This window comes from Cyprinodon tularosa, unplaced genomic scaffold, assembly GCF_016077235.1.
Source record: "Cyprinodon tularosa strain WSP-4 unplaced genomic scaffold, ASM1607723v1 ctg322, whole genome shotgun sequence".
Classification (NCBI taxonomy): domain Eukaryota; kingdom Metazoa; phylum Chordata; class Actinopteri; order Cyprinodontiformes; family Cyprinodontidae; genus Cyprinodon; species Cyprinodon tularosa.
Window position 1 is genome coordinate 656,754 of NW_024039033.1, and position 19,924 is coordinate 676,677.

General features: G+C 37.8%; 1 protein-coding gene and 1 long non-coding RNA gene across 2 annotated transcripts in view; one reads left to right on the top strand and one right to left on the bottom strand.

Annotated features, from left to right (window-relative positions):
- The window catches only part of asic1b (acid-sensing (proton-gated) ion channel 1b), a 286,951-nt gene that overhangs the window by 253,060 nt on the left and 13,967 nt on the right, over nt 1-19,924 (bottom strand). The window contains exon 2 of the mRNA XM_038293188.1: nt 7,322-7,517. Within this exon, the coding sequence (XP_038149116.1) occupies nt 7,322-7,517 (196 nt within the window). The remainder of the gene's footprint in view (nt 1-7,321; nt 7,518-19,924) is intronic.
- LOC119788645 lies at nt 15,032-19,914 on the top strand. Its single transcript, XR_005281499.1, has 3 exons — nt 15,032-15,099; nt 19,479-19,530; nt 19,844-19,914. It is a non-coding gene; the product is annotated as an uncharacterized LOC119788645 (long non-coding RNA).

Consider the following 19,924-nt stretch of genomic DNA (forward strand, 5'->3'; position numbering starts at 1 on the left):
CACAGGTGGCATCCTATCACAGTTCCACGCTGGAATTCACTGAGCTCCTGAGAGCGACCCATTCTTTCACAAATGTTTGTAAAAACAGTCTGCATGCCTAGGTGCTTGAATTTATACACCTGTGGCCATGGAAGTGATTGGAACACCTGATTCCAATAATTTGGATGGGTGAGCAAATACTTTTGGCAATATAGTGTATGTATATATATAGCCTACTGCTTAAAACCGACACAGTTAAGATAACTGAGACTTGTGAACAGTTCCTGTGAGTAAAGGACGAAATGCGTTGACAAAAAACAAAAACTATTCACAACCACCTCACTGATTTATTGAAATGTTAAATGAATGGGTAAAGGAACAACAGCCATGACCAGAAATTGTTTTAATATCAAAGTTTAAAGCTAAATTACATAAGAAATGCCCAGACTTCCCGATTCACAAACATTTCCTTCAGTTGCTGAAGAAACAGGAATTGAGAAGGAACACAAGATTACGTTTCTATTACGTTTTTAGATTGGTAAACATTTGACATTGAAATCACATTTTCATAATGTCAAAGTAAAGGTTTCCCAAATTATAGCTTTATTTTATAAGGTTAAAGATTCCACAAATAAAATTGCACTGCCTCTGTTGTATAACTCACTCAATTGTACTGAAATGTGGGGAAGTGGTTGTAAAACTATTAATCCAGCTTTTCTTTCAAAGAAAAGAAACACAGAATAAAACAATAGTCATTCAATAAAACTCCTGAATTCAATGAATTAATGGAAAAACCTTGAGTAAAGCTGAATGGAAAATGTACATGAAAACCTTCAAAACAGATTCAATAGACAGGAAGTAAATATAAAAAAGGAGATTGTTTTCTTTCCAACCCTGGGCTCAGAACTACTTTTAAAGAAAAGATGTACTTTAATCAACGGCGTCAGACGATGGAACAGTGTCAACTAAAAAAGCAAAACATCCAAGTTCCATTTATGTGTTTGAAAAAGATGTGATATTTTTTGATGTTACAATTAGTGTTGCACTGATGCAATCTTTTGGCCCCAATACCGATACCCGATACCTGGCTGTGCATTATTGGCCGACACCGATACCATCTGTTTGAAATTGGTGTGTGCGTGTGTGTGCATATGAAGCTCTCAAAATGGTATTGGTGCCCTATTTGTTGGTACTCGCTGATACCGATACCACCATTTCAGTGCTGGATCGGGGGCCCCGCCCAATACTAGTTGTGGGTTGTCTAGTGTGTATGTTTGCATAATAACCTAAGGGTTTAAAGGGAACTAGTTGCTGAATGCTCTCCCCATGCATTGGTGGATTTTCTCCTTATGCAGAGGCTTCCACCCATAGCCCAAAAACATTTGCAGAAAGTTAAATGGCAACTTTAAAATGAGCCCAGGTGTGAGAGTAAGCATGCATTGTTGTTATTCTCTGGAAATGCAGAAACTGCTTTACAGTTCAGTGAGTCGTCTTTTCCATCACTCTCCCCCTCTGCAGATTGGTATCGGTGCAACAATAGTAACAATAATATATCTCTGCATAGTAGCAGGTCAACTTGTGTTTTAAATTGTCATCATATTATGATTTGATACAGCTGTGTTTGAAATATAAAAAGAACTAGAACTGGGCAGATATTAAAACACCTTTGCTTCTTTATGCTCATTTTCATTCCTGATTCTGTTGTTGCATTTGACTTTTAAATGAATGAAATGAAAAAATAAATTAAACTAATGAGGCGAATCACTTTGTTCTAACAGCATGGTTCCTCTGATCCTTTTTCTTTACGGACACTTTGCTCCAACAGCAGTGGAGTTGGAGATGAGATTAAGCCAGTTGTTCATTGGAATGGCAAAAAATAACTACATATAAAATTATAATATACTTCGTCATAATCCATGTGTACGACACACCTTGCTTTGGACCTCGGAGAATAACACACAATGTATACATACTTTTTTGGTCAGTTTAACTACTGTGTCGGAAACATCCAGTTTTGTTAGGTTTTGTTAGCAAGGTTTTGTTAATTGTTTTAGAGAAGAGAGAAACTAAAGAGAGTGAAATCATTTACCATTCTCTTTCCGTTTCTGTGTGCTTTTAATATCTAACAAATAAAATATCTAAATAATCTAAATAGCTTCAATGATAAAACTCCCTACTGTAAATTATATCTTTTTAAAAACAGGTATGGTTGTTGTTGTTTTTTTTTGCTTATGAGTCCCTGTTTGCTTCATCTGTTAGATGTTCAGTGCTTGTATTTGTGATCTTGTCCTTTCGGTCACTACCCAGATCTCATAGGTTATAGGTGAGGGTGGAAACGTAGATCGATCGCTAAATCGAGAGCTTTGCCCCCCGATTCAGCTCAACACGACAGTCCCACATTCTGATTAAATGAATGGCAGTAATTTCTCCTTATAGGGTGGGTGAATTTCACAAAGGGTGGAATAAGTACAGAATAGTACTGAAGGACTAGCTGTATTTAAAAAAAAAGGAATGGCATACTTATGTTGACCATTTTTTGAACCAAAGTATAGATCTAAACTGAACATTTTTGTAATGTTAAGATGAACTGAAAATCAAATGAACTAGGCAGGTCTAAAAAAACGTATTGCTTAGATTTAAAAATGGCTTTAATTTTTTTCTTTTTGTCATTTAGCTTTGCTTTAAAGACGGATAAAAGGCAGAGTGACATCGGTAAAAATGGCAGAAAACTGGCAGGCAGTTCTCTATATATATAAACAGAGAAGGACAAATGATGCTGATCACAAAGATAAAAGTCTCTGCCGTTTAAAGAGAAAATTATATGACTTCATATATCATAGAGAAGCATGGAGTCTACGTCGTATCAAACACTATGTTTTATAATCTGTTCAGCCGGACATCCCTGCAACTCATCATTAGAAAACATTTCCGTTTCCTTGATTTGTAGAGAAGCAGACACTTTGAGGAATAAATGAGTGGAAATGGGGGACATGCTATACCAGATTGTGTTCAGGGGAAAACCAAAGGACAGCTGGAGAAAGGAGATACACTGCAGCTCTGTAGTCTTTGGAAGGTTAAATAAGCACAAAGCTGTGTCTCTACCGATAGTACTCCTTTGTTGCTGCTGTTGTGGTAGCTGTTATTTTGTGCCTTTGTGCCTCTTTGGAGCACTTGACCATTATGTTCAGTTACATCCAAAGTCTTTTGTTGTTACCTGGGGCCTGATTTCTGTATATCTGCCCCTCTTCCTCTATTCCTTTTTCTTATGAGCCATCTATCTTTCTCTTGGAGTCCCTGCTGATATCCTGAGGGTGGGCCGCACAAAGTTAGACTTTCACCACACAATGAGGTCCGTGTATGTTGCCTTCAAGTGTTCGGGTTGGAAAAACACTTACAGGAAAACCATCTAAAGCAAACTCCTCCGGGCTGAAGGGAGGCTGTATAACTGACTGTGTCGGTGCACATGTCATTTACATAGAAACACAGTCATAGACACTGAGACTGTGATACATTGCTGAAGCTATTTTATTTTTTTTTTAAAGCTGCAGCCTGTGGCATTTGGTGTAGTAGGGGGTAATAGATCACTTCCTGTTTCACTGTCACAAACTATGGATCTGTTTGGAGTTTTTTTAGACAGATTTGGACAACATTTATTGTCATTTTGTATACACATTTTGTTTTGTACAGCTCTCATGACATTTCCATTTCAAGTGCAGCAGTGATTGAATGTAAACAAGTATGGGAGGAAAAACATGGTGCAAAAAAATGCATTAATATGGAAGTTCAGAGCATTAAATATATATGATGCAAATATGCAGTGTTTTTGGTTTGTTGTTGTCAATGTGATGCAGAGTCTGTGACATGATTTACAGTTTTTTCAACAGTTCAGCTGTATGATGGCGATGGGGAAGAAACCGTTTCGGAATCTGCTGGACCTGCATCGGATGTTACGAATTCTGACATTTTTCTCAGAATTCTGACAGCTAACAAACATGTTAGCATAAAGCCGTAGCCATGTATGTATTAGAGACTAGCTCTCTTGTTTTAATCACTTTCTGCTCTTCCATTAATGAAATAGCGTCACCGGCGACCCCTCGGCACATAAAATGTTGAATAATTGCGTCATTTTCCACCAGTGTGTCACTGGCCCTTCCAAACAACTCACATCTTTGTCAGTGAAGCTGAGTGCTCCCACATCTCTCCTTTCATGATGCCCATCTACATTAAGATCCACAATTCTGAGATTAAAGTTAGAATTCTGAGATTAAAGTCAGAATTCTGAGAGAAAAGTCAGAATTCTGAGATTAAAATCTGAATTAGAAAATAGTCAGAATTCTGAGATTAAAGTCAGAATTCTGAAAAAATAGTCAGAATTCTCAGATTAAAGTCAGAATTCTCAGATTAAAGTCAGAATTTTTAACTTTTTTCGATATTAAACTGAAATAAAATTTAAAAATCTGTCAATTTTTTTTTTTTTTCAGTGTCCCTAATAATCTTCCTTACTTTTAAAAGTAGTGTATGTTGGGATCTGGAGGCTTGTCACCTTTCTCTACCAGAGGGAGCCTGAGATCTTCCTCCTGAGGGCGTGAGCTGACTTCTGCACACCTGTTTTCCATCTGCTCGTCTGGAGGCCTTCTTAAGGAGGAGCAGGACACTTCCCTGCCAGAGTGTTTGCCAGTAATGGTACCAGCAAACCTGAGCCAGCTAACTCTGATCTGTTTTCCTGATTTTTTGAGAACCTCTCTGACTCTGTGTTCTTCTGCCTCTCAGAACCTGACATATCCGGTAATCTGTCAACTCCTGGAGAAAATCCTCGTTGCCTGGAACCTGCCTGTCTGCCCTCCGCCTCAACCTCCGTCTCCGCCCTCAGCCCTTGCCTGCCGATCAGCCTCTGGGCCCTCAAGGTGGGGGGACCTGACCGGCAGGGGGGGGGCCCTGCCGGTCAGAATACCCCCCCTGAGCAGGTATTAACCCAAACCTCCGTTAAGCAGCAAGTTTCCTGGATCCACTCTAACCAATCTGTCCTCCTCTAGTTGCTTCCCTCCCGTGACCAGCCTGACGAACCAAGACCCCGTTCACATTTCTCAGAAAACATTGTCAATAAACCTTTTAACCTTTTTCCCTGTCTCTGGAGTGTTTCTGCATGTGGGTTAGAAGATTAATGTTGAATAATGCTCAACATGTTTTACTTGTACTTATGTAATATTGTCCTTAATTAACAACACTCTTACAGTACATAGATACTGTACTGTAATCTGCATTTATTATCTCAAATAATTTTTGTAATTTTTTTTTTATGCGTTACTTGGTGTACGGGGTTGGGGCGCTAGGTGGGTAATTAGCCCGAGGCAACAATTGGGCTAGGACCACCCCTGGCCAAGTGTATGAATGCACACAATGCAGGCTCCCTTTTTTCCACTGCTAGGTGCACCTTTTTGATCAGGCTAACACAAAAGGAAGAAGCCTTATACATGTGCAGCTCGTAGCATTTTTCTGAAAAATGTGCATCATTATGTCCATAGTGATTAGTGTTTTTGGCATTCAACACCATAAGAGTCAAACATCTTGGGCCATGGTGGTTAGACTAAACAGGGCTGCTGGGGGTCCCTTGTTTTCATTTTTGAGAGGTGGCAACCCTTAAAGTGGAGAAAAAACCTGCAGAAGTTGCAGACAGTGTTAATCAGCTTGGCAACTGGAAATTCCTACCATTTCCTTTCCTTTTACACTTTCTATCACACTGAAGATTCTTTCCACACCATTAATACTTTCTGCTGAGTTGTTCATCCAGGCCCTTAGTTGCACTAATCCACTACAGCCATGTTATGCACCATCTGCCAAAAACACAACTACCTAGACTTAATGTGGTCACATCAGCAGATTAGAGCAGCTAAATGATGTGGGTAGTGCTGTATTACATGGTTTTATAGCAAATGTGGGAATGCTCAGATCAGGACAATTCACCTCTGAACAAACTATCACAAGACAAGGAATGTGAGGCAATCAAAACGGGATGAAATTCCTAAAATTAGATTATATGGAACAGTTGTATTGTAGACTCCTTTTAACTAAACACCTGTATATCATTTATAATAAATTCCTGTCAATGTGGGAACGAGTGTGGTGCAGATGTAGTCAACGTTGCTTCTGCTTCTATCTGCAATGAAAGTGTCCTTAGTTACCAAAAATATAAAGATTTAAAAGCAACCTAATCCAATGTTTAAAATATATAGAAAACTAAGTTAATTAATTCAAAAGTTGTAAATTTTTGCATATAAAAAATGCATTTGTGCTCCTGCTAATGTGTAGAAAACACATACAGTAGAAAAGTACATATTTAGACAATTTGATGAAATGTTTTATTTATACTTGCAGGATGTCACTTGATGTTAAACTCCTTATCCTTAGCTCAGGACTGACTCTGAGGGATGCTCATGTTACCAACCTGCTGCTAATCAAACTAAACACTGCATAGTGAAATGTTACACCAGACTTTGTTTCGGCATTACCTACATCTCTCTTCTCCCCTAAAAGTAGTAACAAAAATTAAAGGCAAAAAAAATTGGCCTAAATGGTTTCCTGGAAGTTAAGCTTAATTTCTAAGGATTTCAAATCATTTAAAGCTCCCTAAAATCTTTCTTGCCATTTTTTTTTTGCTGTAAATACAAACTTAATTGAATTATATAGACTGGATAAGTAAAATTAAATCATCTACTTCATACGATTTAAGAGTTTCAATTACGACATGTAACAAATGTGCAAACAAATATCAGCAAATTTCATTACAGAAAATACATAAAGTGTAATTGAGAATCAATGCACTTATCAGTCCTGCATCAATAGCAATAAGCAGCCCTTGTCTAACAAGCCCTATTAGGCATCTTATTATAACTGCTGAGAAATGAGAGAAGAAAATGATAAAATCCCTGATGTTCTAAACAAGCAAAAAAGAGCCTAATAAAAATGAAGTTTTACTAATGATAGATCTTTTTGAAGGTTTTAAGGAGACACAAAATGACACCTTTCAGCCCTTCTGACAGATTTGAAGCACTTAAATCTGCAGTGATTACTCATAGACCATTAAAGCGTATATTAAGCCATGATTGTTCTCAGTTTGTCACTTATTTCATATCAAACGCTGAGCAGAAACTTATGAAGCCTGACCCATTTACATGCTTAAAGTGCTTTCAAGTGAGCATTGTTCCAAAAAGCTCATAGAAGTTTAAAAGATAAAACCAGATAAAGTTGAATAATAGCGACCATGGCAACCGTGTGTTGCAAAAATGCTCAGATTAAGACTCAGCAGGGCCCCTTCCAGATAAAACCATTGAAATGCACGGCTTACCACTTTGAAGTGTTCAGCACTGCACTCCATCCCTCTGTAGGAACAGGAGAGCAGCATTTCCTTAATATCGTGGCCCGTTCGATCGTAGAATTCACGCATGTTGAAAGGTCGAGGCTTATAGTTGTCAAAGTCTGTCCTCTCCTTTAAGGTCTTCAGAACACTCTCCTCTACCAGATGTGGATCCCGGATTTCATACCTGGACAGAAAGATGATAAACTTAATTAGAAACAATGTAAAACAAGGCATTTTTAAAAACAAAATATTTTATAACAATCACTCTATAAGAATTGTTCCAGCTTTAGAAGCACTTATTGATCATACAAACTGAGTGCTTTAAGGGAAGTTAGACAATCTGAGTTTCTGTGTTACATTAAAATAATTAATTTAAGGAATTCTTTAAAACAATAGTGGTAAAAGAGAATAGTTGCGTTTTCTAAAAAGTTTTACCCATAATTTACTTATTGGAAGAATACTGCAGCTAATTTAAGAAAATAACAAGAACAAAATCCATTATCATCAAATAACATTTTTATACAAGCTTGATAAGCAGGGGCGGCTATTCACCAGGGGGCCAGAGTGTGGCCACAGAGAAAAATAATAAAATGAAAAAACAGGGCAAAAATTAATCATTTGATACATCAAGGGGGGCCAGAAAGAGGTCATAAGTTGAAATCTTGATTTTTGGCAGGAAATGACCTCAATCAGTGTAGTAACTGAGTAGTAATCAGTGTAGTTCAATTAATAATTTAGAGTGAATATGTGAACTTTCTAATCTGAACCCATCACTGGGTCCACGTGACTTGATAAAAACAAACATAAGACCAGAGAACCTTACAATAAAAGTGTCCCTGTGATTTTTCCTATTTTCTATTTAATATACTAAATAAAAATAAAAAAAACAGAGGTCATGGATTAGAGGACCAGAGTCTGGATCCAGACACACCTGCTGGCTAATCTGGACCCAACCTGATTTAAAACATTTATAAATTACTGCATGTGTCTAACTTCACTTGCACCGCTCCTCCTGTTAATACGGTAAAGCCCTCCGGAGCGTCCAGCACCAGGCTGCACGTCATACAAATTAGCCAATGAGCTGCTGTCAGTCTGGGCTGCTGCTGCTGCTACTTTTAGACACAGCAGGCAAACCTGTGGCGAGCCGGGCGATGGGAAAGAAGGAGAAGATGATGAGAAAATGAGAGCAGAGAAAGTGTAGACTGTTGGAAGAACTGCGGTGAACTAGTTAAAGAAAAGTGAAATGGCGTGCTCAAAGGTGACCCTGCACATTTAGAGGATGTTTGGCTCAACCTGCTGCTGTGAAGCAGGATTCTCCACCATGAACAGAATCAAAAATAAATATGGATCCAGGCTCAAAATGAGCACCTTGATATGTGCTTGAGAATGGCTTAGTCTCCATTCAAACCCAGGTTTAAAGCCTTGCAGGGCAGCAGAAAGCCCACTGCCAACATTATGCCATAAAAAAAGAAAGAAAAAAAAATGGTCAGTTCAGGTGTTTTAAAAAAAAAAAAGGTGAGTCAGTAAATTGTCTGTAAATCAAATTGAAAGATTGTTGTTCTCTACTTCAAAAACAATTTAGATTTTAAAATGGAAAAACTTTCTATTTTTTATACTTTTTTATTCAAAAAGCCAATGTATAAATAAGATGGATGTATTTTATTTCAGTGTTAAATGCTGTTTAAAGTAACGGATTATAAATAAAAATGTCTCCAGATCTTTACTGGTTGTTGATTTTCTTTATTCTGTTTTTTAATTAGTTATCCCTGACCTAAACTGACGTGAATTCCGCTGCTTCGCAGGAATTTGTGGCCTTTTAATGCTGGAGGAGTATGAATTCTCAACCTAGAAATAGTCGATTTCGTACATCATGGGGTCACCAACCAATGTATTTCATATGGTGCTGCCTTGTATTTTATCCCTCATGTTGAACAGCAAGTTCACACGCTTGTGTGAGAAAGATGCTATATAAATAAATCTTACTTAATCAAGTTACTTTCTTACTTACAGCCTTTTTAAGGCTGAGGGCTATTTCCTGGATACTGAGTGACAGGAAGAGCTACCAATACTGACCTATAAACTGGAGGGATCAGCTGTCACCTAAACTTTATATATAATAAACATATTTTTATTGTTTCTTCTAACTCCTTATTTTCTTTATGATGTCATTTTGAAATCCCTTAAATGCTCTGCATGATTAAAATTATGACATGCTCTATAAATGATTAAAATGAAGAGCAATGGAATAAAATAAGGTTTCTATTGTAGCCCACTGGTTAGTAGTGCCATTTTTAGAAGACCCTGTGAGCACCCCATGTGGCCCCTAAAGGCCCCTTCTTTCCGGAGGGCACCATGTTGGTGACCCCTGGCGTACACTATAGGGGGAGGGGAGGGGGGATGGTCTGCGGCTGGCAGCAGGTGTTAGCGACTCTAATTAACATGAACAGCTATTCCAGCAGCCAGGAGCCAAGGAGTGAAGCCCATGTATACCTTTACAGTTTTAATCATTTTTACTCATCTGCCTCATCAACACAATAAGTGGTCAAAAAGAATGCTTCAAACGGACCATAAATGATTTAATACCTGCGTCTGGAACATTCTCTAACCACTTTGACTGCCAATGCAAATTTTCTATAACTACCTACGCATTTAGTATGAGTTAACATTAACATCATTTACCTTCTTTTGTTCTGCTTCTGTTTATTTTTTATCCGGTACATGAGCAAAAATGATACATCTGTTTGTCTAAATACCTTGGGAACCATTTATAATAGGGCTTAGTTTGGAAAACAATATCAGTGACAGAAACAAATGAACATCAATTAACCAGAAAGGCCCCTTTATGACCCTCAGGAGCAATGACCCATCAGTAATACAAGCAGCCAAATTATGAAGAGCTAATTGTAAGCACTATGGAAGTAAATGTGTGAAATATGCAGATTGAATAACAAGGAAAATGATTTGTGTATTTTTCTCCAAAATAACTGATTGCTTTTAATTTAAGCATTGAAAGAAAAAAAAATGTAATGTGAGACACGGGCAGGAGTCTCATTAAATGGTTCCTGTTTCATTTTATTGGGATCATTTTAGACTTCTCATTTTACACTCGCACACATCAATAAGTCTTTTTTCTAAAACCAATGAATCCAAAATTAGACATAAAAACCAAAGGCAAAGTTCAAAGCATTTGGCTCCAACAATAAATCTGTTGATGGGATTGTTGAAACTGACACTTGGCTCATTTCTTATAAATATGGGGAATAGCACAAAGCGGTAAAAATTAATGGGATTTCTCAGTCCAACTGAGAGCCGTGTCTGACCCCACCCACAACAGTCTGTAACGAGTGAAAAATAAATGAATATTTACCATTTAACAACATGAATGATGCTCCTTCCCAGTTATTTTCTCCTTTCTATCTTCTCCCTTACTACGTATAATTTTAAATCTTCTTCCTCCACTCTACTTAAAGCTACAGTGTGTAATTTCCCAGTGACACACTGGAAAAAATTGAAATCTAGATAACTCCTTTTTTCTTAAAGTAAGTGCATTTGTACTTGGATTGAGGAGGTAAAAGAGACATTTTGCCAATGGAACAAGGCAGTTTACATTTAAAATGAGAAAACACAATTGCTTTGTCTTATTTCAAGTGAATATTCAATTATCTTATTTTAAGAGTAAAAATGCTCATTCCATTGGCAAACTATCTCATTTACCTACTCAAATTAAGTCGAATTACACCTAATTTTATCTTTTTTTAATTTCTAGATCATTTTTCCAGTGCATGAACCCCTCCCTCCACCGCTTCTCCACCTCCAACAAAACGGAGGCTCTCACAGTACAAAGTGCCAACATCCGCATAACCTATGCTGTCAAGTGATGACAAAATTTGTTTAGATTGATCATTTTAAAAATTGTATTTTATTAGTCTGTGCAGGATGTAGAATTTATAAGCCTAACTTGCTGCAGTCACATTCAAGTTAGTTAGCTGTAGTGTAAAAATGTCTCAATAAAAGTGAGACCCGATCCCATGTAATTATACATAGCAATTTCTAGGGAAACACAAACATAAAGATTGAGACTTTCTGTTTGTAGATGATAATAGACAAAATATGCATTCCTGTCAAGTAATCCCTGTACTTTTAAGTTTTTGTTTTCATACTCAAAACAGCTTCTAGAAGATTTTCCTGCTGCGTAAAGCTATGAGAAAAAAGAATCTACAATAAGTCAGGCTAAATACACTTATAAGGACATCCAGCGACATTTTGGCAAGTCTATGAAGGAGTAATATTGACTCAATGTGTGGTCCCCTGATTAATGGAGCACACACTTTTGACAAGTGGAATAAAACTTCAAATGTGTGGCAAATCACCATTTTACTGAAACATTGACTCTATAACTGAGCATCAGCCCCCCCCCAGATCACAGGAGCATCAAGAGAAATTTATGAAACAGTGCAGCCACCGACACTTAGTCTATAAACGTTACCTATCTAAAATGTTTTAATCCAACTCCCACAAAGAACAATATAGAACCGGTCTCAGACTGAATCTGAAGTGATGGAGCAGCTGCCCGTCACAAAGCGGAGGAACAGACGGAGGCATTGTATTCTTCCCGCTCTGCCTGCAGCACACAGATAATTTAGCAATTTACTGGAGGGGCTTAATGAACTTTAAATCATATTTGGTTCCATTGGCCAAAACATCTTTGTGTTTGAGATGTAATGGGGGGTTTGCAAGGACAGCTAGAAGACAGATCTGTTGAAAATGTTTTATGTAACTTAGATAATACTCCTACATTTGCTTCACAAACAGGTTTATTTTAGGAAGAAAAACCCCCACCTATTTTTTCCAACCTACAATGAGTTGGGACAACTGGCCCAGTTTTCCTCTCTATAAGTCACAGTGATTGTTTTAAATTTAACCAAGTCTTGTCTTAAAAAAGAAATGGAGGATATAGTAAAAGTATCAATGTCAAACTGCAAATCACTTTGGATCCCAACTAACTTTAAGAATCTTATGTTTTACCGTGTACAAAGCTGTGTCGCTTATAAGCTGCAGACTCTGAAACGGAAAAGAAAAACCGTGTGGAATGTGGTGTCATTTGAAGGAGGGTAATTTTCTTCTTCCATGTTTGTAACTGAACAGAGCTTCAGTCATGCTTCATGCTGGATGAAGTTAATATTGTTTGGAAGTGAAAACAATGGGGCTACTTTAACAGATGAATTGAATGCCATGAAGTATGTCATGTTCTGCAACATGCACAGCCAAGGTTTGATATAATGTCACTACAGCAGATTAAAATGTATATTTGTTGAGACCAGGCAGAGCAAACCAAACAAAGGATGCCAGACGGATCCATTTGTTTGGTCTGCCTGTTTTTGCTTCAACAATTACGTAAATTACTTTAAAAAACATAAAATAATGCTAATTCAACATTTGGATTAAAATAAATGAATTGATTAATAAATGTATGGATTAAAATACGATTATTCAATCTATCTCTATGTAACTTAACATAAACTTTCAGACGCTCTAGATGGAAATTAAATAAACCGAAAACAGCTTGTGTATACAAAGGTATTTTATAAAAGACAAATGATAATAATCTATTAAAAATATGATTTCTTATGTCTTAATTTCAAAAGTTTATATACATTAAGAGTTTAATTCATATAAACATTCCTTAAAAGAAAAGATGACTGGGGTACTGTATGTTGCTGCAAAAGGGGCAGGATCCTCATCAGATTTTCCCACCGTGGGACAATAGTGGTGTTTGTATTCTATTCTCTTCTATTATGTGGGAGAACAACAGGTTACACCTTCACTATAAGGGGAATGGGCCAAAACTCTAGCAAATCACAGGGAAAACCTTGAGAAAGGAAAAAATGTTTGGCAGCTTGAAGGGTCATTTTATCAAGTATCAGGGAATGTATACAAGCTTCTAAATGACAAGAAAACTATTTTTTAAATTACCATTATACATTTTTTTGACTGTTGCTAATATGTGGACGCTGCACTGGTCAGTCATGGTAAAGAGAGAAATGAGAAAAAGGTAAAGCTCTGGTTTTAAGGGCTGGTTATCATCCTGCAGCAGTGTGGCACATATTTTTGCTTTATGCCCAATACTGAAGCGTGATCTGTGCTGTTATCCTATGCTACAACGCAAGAGGGACACTCAGGAATTTGCTGTGGTTCTAAGTTGGGGCAAGCTTGTCCGGCAATCGAGGGACATGAGGGCGAAAAAGAGCGGATCCAGGTGGAAAAAGGGTCCCCACGTTCTCGTGCACCTCGCTCTTCTAGCGGGTCCAACTTCACAAGTCATTTTCCACAATGACAGTCATACAAACAAAACAAGCCGGTGAGGTACAAAACAGGAAATACGCATAAGTAGAGCAGATGTAGATTTGACCAATCAGAGGCCTCCTGTCTTCAGCACCTGTCTGCGGTCACCTAGAATTTTGGAGAGGGGCAGCAGGGTGCCTGCGGAGGGGGCGGGGGCTGATTTGCGTTCACTGCGACACACAGACGACCTGGTTTCTGAGTATAAATCAGGCTTTTCTGGTCAACCTACTTTCATACCTTAACCTATTGTCATGATGTCTGGATAAAGACTGAAAAAAAGATCCTGGATACAAGCGGCTGAAATTAGCTATCTCCAAAGGGTGGCTTCAGATGGCCCCTTGACGCCTCCCTCGGGAAGTGTCCAGGCATGTCCCACTGGGAAGAGGCCCGGGGGACAGGACAGGACACGCTGGACGGACTACATCTGTCGACTGGCCTGGGAGCCCCTCTGGCTTCCCCAAGCGGAGCGGGAGGAGGTGTCTGTGCAGAGGGAACGATGAGTACAAGTACTGTTTTATTTCTTTTTTTCTAATCTAAATTAACCTAAAATATGGAAGATTTAGTCTGGTTACATTTTTAAAGAGAGAAAGAAATAATTGTCTCAGTAGTTGTTAAACACCCTGAGCAAACAACTGGAATAAAAGAAAAAACTGAACTCTTCTAGAAGTGAGCCTCCTCAATGATCCTTCCAGTACACAGCTCTCACATGTGTAAATTATCTAAGCAGCATCATTGCAATGAAAAACTTTGAGCAAACAAAACTATTTTAGTATACAGAATAGTGCAGCATCTTAAGCTGACAGGCATTCACTGTTTTTATTTAGACTCTTGCCACATAGCAGCAATAAAGCATATAGGAATGTTCTTTTCATGCCTAATGTTTAGTTTTTGGGCCAAGTTTATCATTGAGCACTTTGTAATGATGTATTTGATAAATAAAGCATTACAGATTACTGAACAGCAAATGCTGCTCTGCAGTTTTTCAGATATATGCTGTTTATAGGTGGGTAGGCTTATTCAGAGCTTCTTTAGCCTTTTATGGCTCTGCTGGCTTTAAACCACCAGCTATTCATATACTGAACACAGCAGTTATGTATTACCTTCATCATTTGAGCAGATGTACAGCACAAGTTTAAATGTGTTTCTGTTTAAATCCAGAAATATTAATATAGTTACAGTCCTTTACAATCCTTTTTATTTTCCCTTAAATGGTTTGCCTTATCAAACATGTAGTTTCAAAGGTGTTTTATGTCATATCTCAGGAAAAAAAAGTAATAATTTTGTAATCTAATATATTATCCATCTATAACATTACATGAAATGGTAAAAAAACAACCAATCTTTGTATTTCCTATACAGGCTTATTGAGGGATGTTCTGAGATTGCAGGGATCTTCAAACATCACAAGCTGTCTGCAGTAACAAGTCAGTTCTGCTTCTGCTTGTTCTTCCATTGAATGTCAAACCGCCGATGCACCATTTCTTTTACTGCTCTGTCTAACAAAGATCTTTTTTGATGGTTCTCCTAAAGTGGCTTCTTTCTTTTCTTCAAAGATGACGGGCTTAGAATGGCTGCAAATTCAGGAAATTAAAATCCTTTTTTTATATAACCTGCAATCTAGTTTAAGAAAATGTGTCAAATATGAGCCTTTTGAGTAATTTTTCAAGGCAATGAAATTATTCTGCTCATGTAAAGCCATATGTGGTGCATTTGCCATAGTGTGAGTTTTGATGTTGACTTCTTGAGGTTGCAAACTATATCTGCTTTTACTGCATACCCCATCTAGATGTTTAGATATCACTGCTTGTGACATCTGCCCACATTCGTTTTGCTTTTTTGGCAGATATCCAGAAGATTTTTTTATTTTTTTTATGGTGTTATTAGAGACTTTTGAAGGCTAATGAGAGAGAGCTCATATCGTTCTCTATGAGCAGTGGATGCCACTGCGGGCGCCTGCTAAGCACTGTCCCAATGTGCAGTCGGCCCATTCCTCAGATAGCTGTCCCTCCCAGTCAGGGCACAAATTGTTTGCTCCTCTATGTCCAGACTACAAATGAATGGTGTTTGGGTAAAGCTGCCACAGCGCGGAACACTGTTGGCATCAAAGTGATCCATAAGGTTAAAAAAACAAAGTAATGTACAAACTAAACACAAAAAAAAAGAAAAATGTATTTTAAAAAAAGCATTCTGCAATTGTGTCATTTCAGGTCACTTTTGAAGGCCTCAAACTTGGGTGAAAACAAGACGGTTTGAATTCTGATGTTAAAAGGAAAACAAGAACAGAAAACACTTTGGGGAAAAAACTTTGTGTGTTATTTCATTACTTTTTGTCTCTTCTAAAATATAATTTCTTATTATAATGTTTTTTATAGAAGAGGTGACTATGACTACCTGCAAACACACCTGCCAACAGGGGGGCAAAAATACAGGCCCATGGTATAGGGGATGAAGGAGAACATGAATGGGGGAAGAACGCAACAGGCTACAGTATTTATCTTATTTTAAATGCTGAATATGAATAATTTCACCACTTGTTACAGAATATCACGATAAGGGGTCCATCTCAGATCATCTGAGGCTGTCAGCCAACAAGACTGCAAACAGGCATGACATCATTTAAAGCCAAAAGTCTTCATGGGCCAATCTTACAAAAAGGAGAAGATTTTTTTTTCAGAATTCAAGACCCTTTCAATCTGATCTCCTGCAAACACAGCAAAGGGAAGTTATAAACCAACTGAACAAACCAATTAAATATGGCTTACTGAAAAATATTTACTGTATACATTAAATCCTTTTGAACGAATTAAAGGGGTCATAGAATGATTCTATAGGTTATTTGGTGTTGGTCCTTAAGGTCTCTGAATAGGGTGTGTAACATTGATTGGGCTAAAAATGGCCTATTTGCTGTTCTATGAGCCCTAATGCAAGACTGGTTAAGAGCCCCAGAATAAAACGAGAGGTTTTCTTCCTTTTATGGTATGATCATGATAATTAGATGAGCTGTGCGCTGATTGGTTAGTTTACAACAAGCAAAGCTGCTGAGCAAAGATGCATCATAGCAACAAGCACTCACTCACTGAAACATGAAATTGTTGATATGGTAGGGTGAGCAGAGGTCTTCTTTTTTCTGGACATGTCCTACTTTTCATACCTAAAAAAAAGTCTGGGGGATTTCAAATTCATCCGGATTTTGGTCAACTACAGTGCAACCTCCGGCTGAGCACGGGCGGCTCATGGCTCTCTGCTGAGGTCTGGTCCAGTCCGCAGCCCAGAAGTCGACACTTCATACCCCCCCCCAACTGAATATATGTCAATGCGGGGCTTCGATTGGTTTCGCCCGTTTTATGGTGGAAGTTTAGAATTGTGAGATTTGAAGAGAAAGGAGGTGTTGATGGGGTTTGAACTTCTCTGTACGTCCATTTCACCCACTGAACTATTGTTTTTCATCTATGACAGGGTAAACTTTTTAAGTATGCACACAAAGCAGCATAACCTATCTTTAATAGTTACCTGCACAAACTAATAAAAAAGGTTGTTAAAACTGTATATCTGTAGGGCATTTAAAAAAGCTCCTAAAAACATACCATTACTCATTTAATAAAAACTCTAAACATTAACGTCCTCCTGAGATTTTCTAGCATTAACGGCACCTTCAATTCATGATCAAAGCAGCAGAACTAGAACTGAAGTGAATTGTTGAGCGAACAATTATGTTTTTCATAATTTTTCTTCATTTCTGAAACCTCTGTATTTGAATTTTGTTTCAAACTTTCGTTTGACAAATGAGTTTTGAAGCAAGCCTCTAAGTTTCTCTAACATTATTTGTCAGGTTTGCATCCTTCAGTAAGTCGAGTGCATGTTTACCCTACTAATTTTTGATCAAACGAAAAACCTATTTTAGGAATTTTATCCTTACACTAGTGCTTCTGTTCCAGCATCCATCGCAGTTCAGTCCAGAATCAGACTCCTCAAAACTGCAGTTAAAGATCTGACATTAAAGATTCTACTTTGTTATATTTTAACAGGAGTCCCCTTTTGTTTAAAATGCATTTTTACAAGCTATGATTTTTGCTCATTTAGTTTTCCTGCAGTTATGTTTGTTTCTCCAGTCTAATCAGCCGAGTTTTAACTGTCTTAATAAAAGTTATAATCAAGGAACAAAAACGTAAAAAAAAGAATCTTAGAATAAATCAGGAAACTACAAAACAAGATAATGTCTTTCATTTAGAAATATTAGAGTTTAAAACAACAAGCATCATTAAAGCTTTGATTAACCTAATCAGTGGTTCTGAAAAAGACACTGAATCAGAGAAACACAGACTCACTGAAAAAAGACGTGAAATTACAGCCTAGATCTCTCGCTACATTAAGACTACATCACTACCCTGTCACAATTTAATAAGAAGCTACAGCTTGTTGTGGTATATTACAGACTTAATTGAATTGTATCCCGAGCTCCTGTCTTATAAGCAACACAAAGCTGCCAGGAGAGCACTTAAGAAGCTCTGCTCACATCCCAGAGTCAGGAGGCTTTAGCTGAAGCGCATACAATCACAATAATACGGCAAGATTTTTAATATTGCCCTGCCACCGCTCCCTAAAGCAATCACTGCAAACTCTCTGTGTATGGGTGGGGGAGACAAAATTGGATTATGGGCCACAAGCACTTTAATTTTCTTGTGGGAACTAAAAGAAATGAAAGCTTATCTGCAAAACTTTGCCACCTCATGGGTAAGTCCAAACAGCTACAGCTCCTCTGCATGTGATGACAGTGACGCTCTACTCACAAACAAACTGAATTCATTTGTTAAAAAAAGGGAAAAGAAAAGAAATAATCTGTTTATTTAACACTTTAGTGTGAGAAACAGATTATGGGACATTATTTTTCTGTAAGTAAAGGAGTATATATACTAACATGATTGGATATTACTAATTCTGTTACTGTTCTACTTTGGACAAGGTCATATGGATGCAAACGAGGGCCACTGTCAACTGAAGCCAAAACAAGTCTCTGTAATATTAATGAGCAATTACACAAACCAACGATCCAAACCGCAGTAAAAACATGCAACCCATTTTCATGCAGAGTCCTGTTTGGTGTCATTACTGTTTGCTTTTGATGTCTGCCCTTCCTCCTGCCCACATCTCCCTCAAATACAAAACACTGCTAATGTACCAATATTTGAAAAAGCATGAAGCTTTTTTTCTTGCTTCTTCTTCCAACTCCCCCTTTTTTTTTAAACTTGTATCTTCAAATCAACATAAAGACCCATATTAATGCTGAAATAGATAGAAAATAAAGAAAGCTATCAAAAATGTATACATTGTGGCTTTGCAGTCTTACCTCATGTGAATCGGGGAAATGTCTGCAAGCTCAGGAAACAAACCAGGTTCCAGCGTAAGCAGAAGACCTGCTTCTGTGACTTTCATGAGCTGATCGAGCATTTCTCGGTGCAACGCATCTTACTGGCAAAACCTACTCCAAAATGACCTTTTTCTTAATTATCTCATAATTGCCTTTGCAACATAATCAAAATAAAAGTGAGCAATTTACTTGCAATGTTCTGCACTGTCAGGTGTGACTTCAACCTGCAAATAAGCCATGGAAAACAGATTGATTTTTTTACCCCCCATCTCTGAGTACAGACATCGCAAGAGTGGAGTAGGTGTAATTTGCAGTGGCTCAGCTATAAGATTTATGTTGTGTACGACGGTGTGACAACAGTGGGACCTGCCAGATGGAGACACTGATGAACACAGACCCACCACTATATAATACCTGACCTGTTGTTTTCTATTCCAGTCTCCAACCTGTTCAGTGATAATGACAACTGAAACACTAAGCTCTTCAGATGGTAATAATTTACTTCTATTCTTCAGAACAAATCCTGCATCTTAATTTTCTCCTAGCATTTATTAGAATTATTATGGATTTACTGTCTATTTATATAGAGGATTTAAACTTGATTTGTTCTGTTTGTTTTTTTTGCTTTGATTAAAAAATGTACAAAGGTACACACTGACATCAGAAGATATAGTGGTAATTTATTAAGCCTGACACCAGTTTTAGGCAGAGGCGAGGGTTGGCAAACAAATGCTTTGACCCCTCAAATGAAATCTGCCAGAAACCTTCCCATTTGTCTGCGCTCTCTGCTTTGCTTTGTTCAGAGCTCTCTGGAGTCGGCAGAGAGTCCCAGCACATTCCTAATGGTACTGAAGGGGAAATGGAGCTGCTGCCACAGTCCCAGG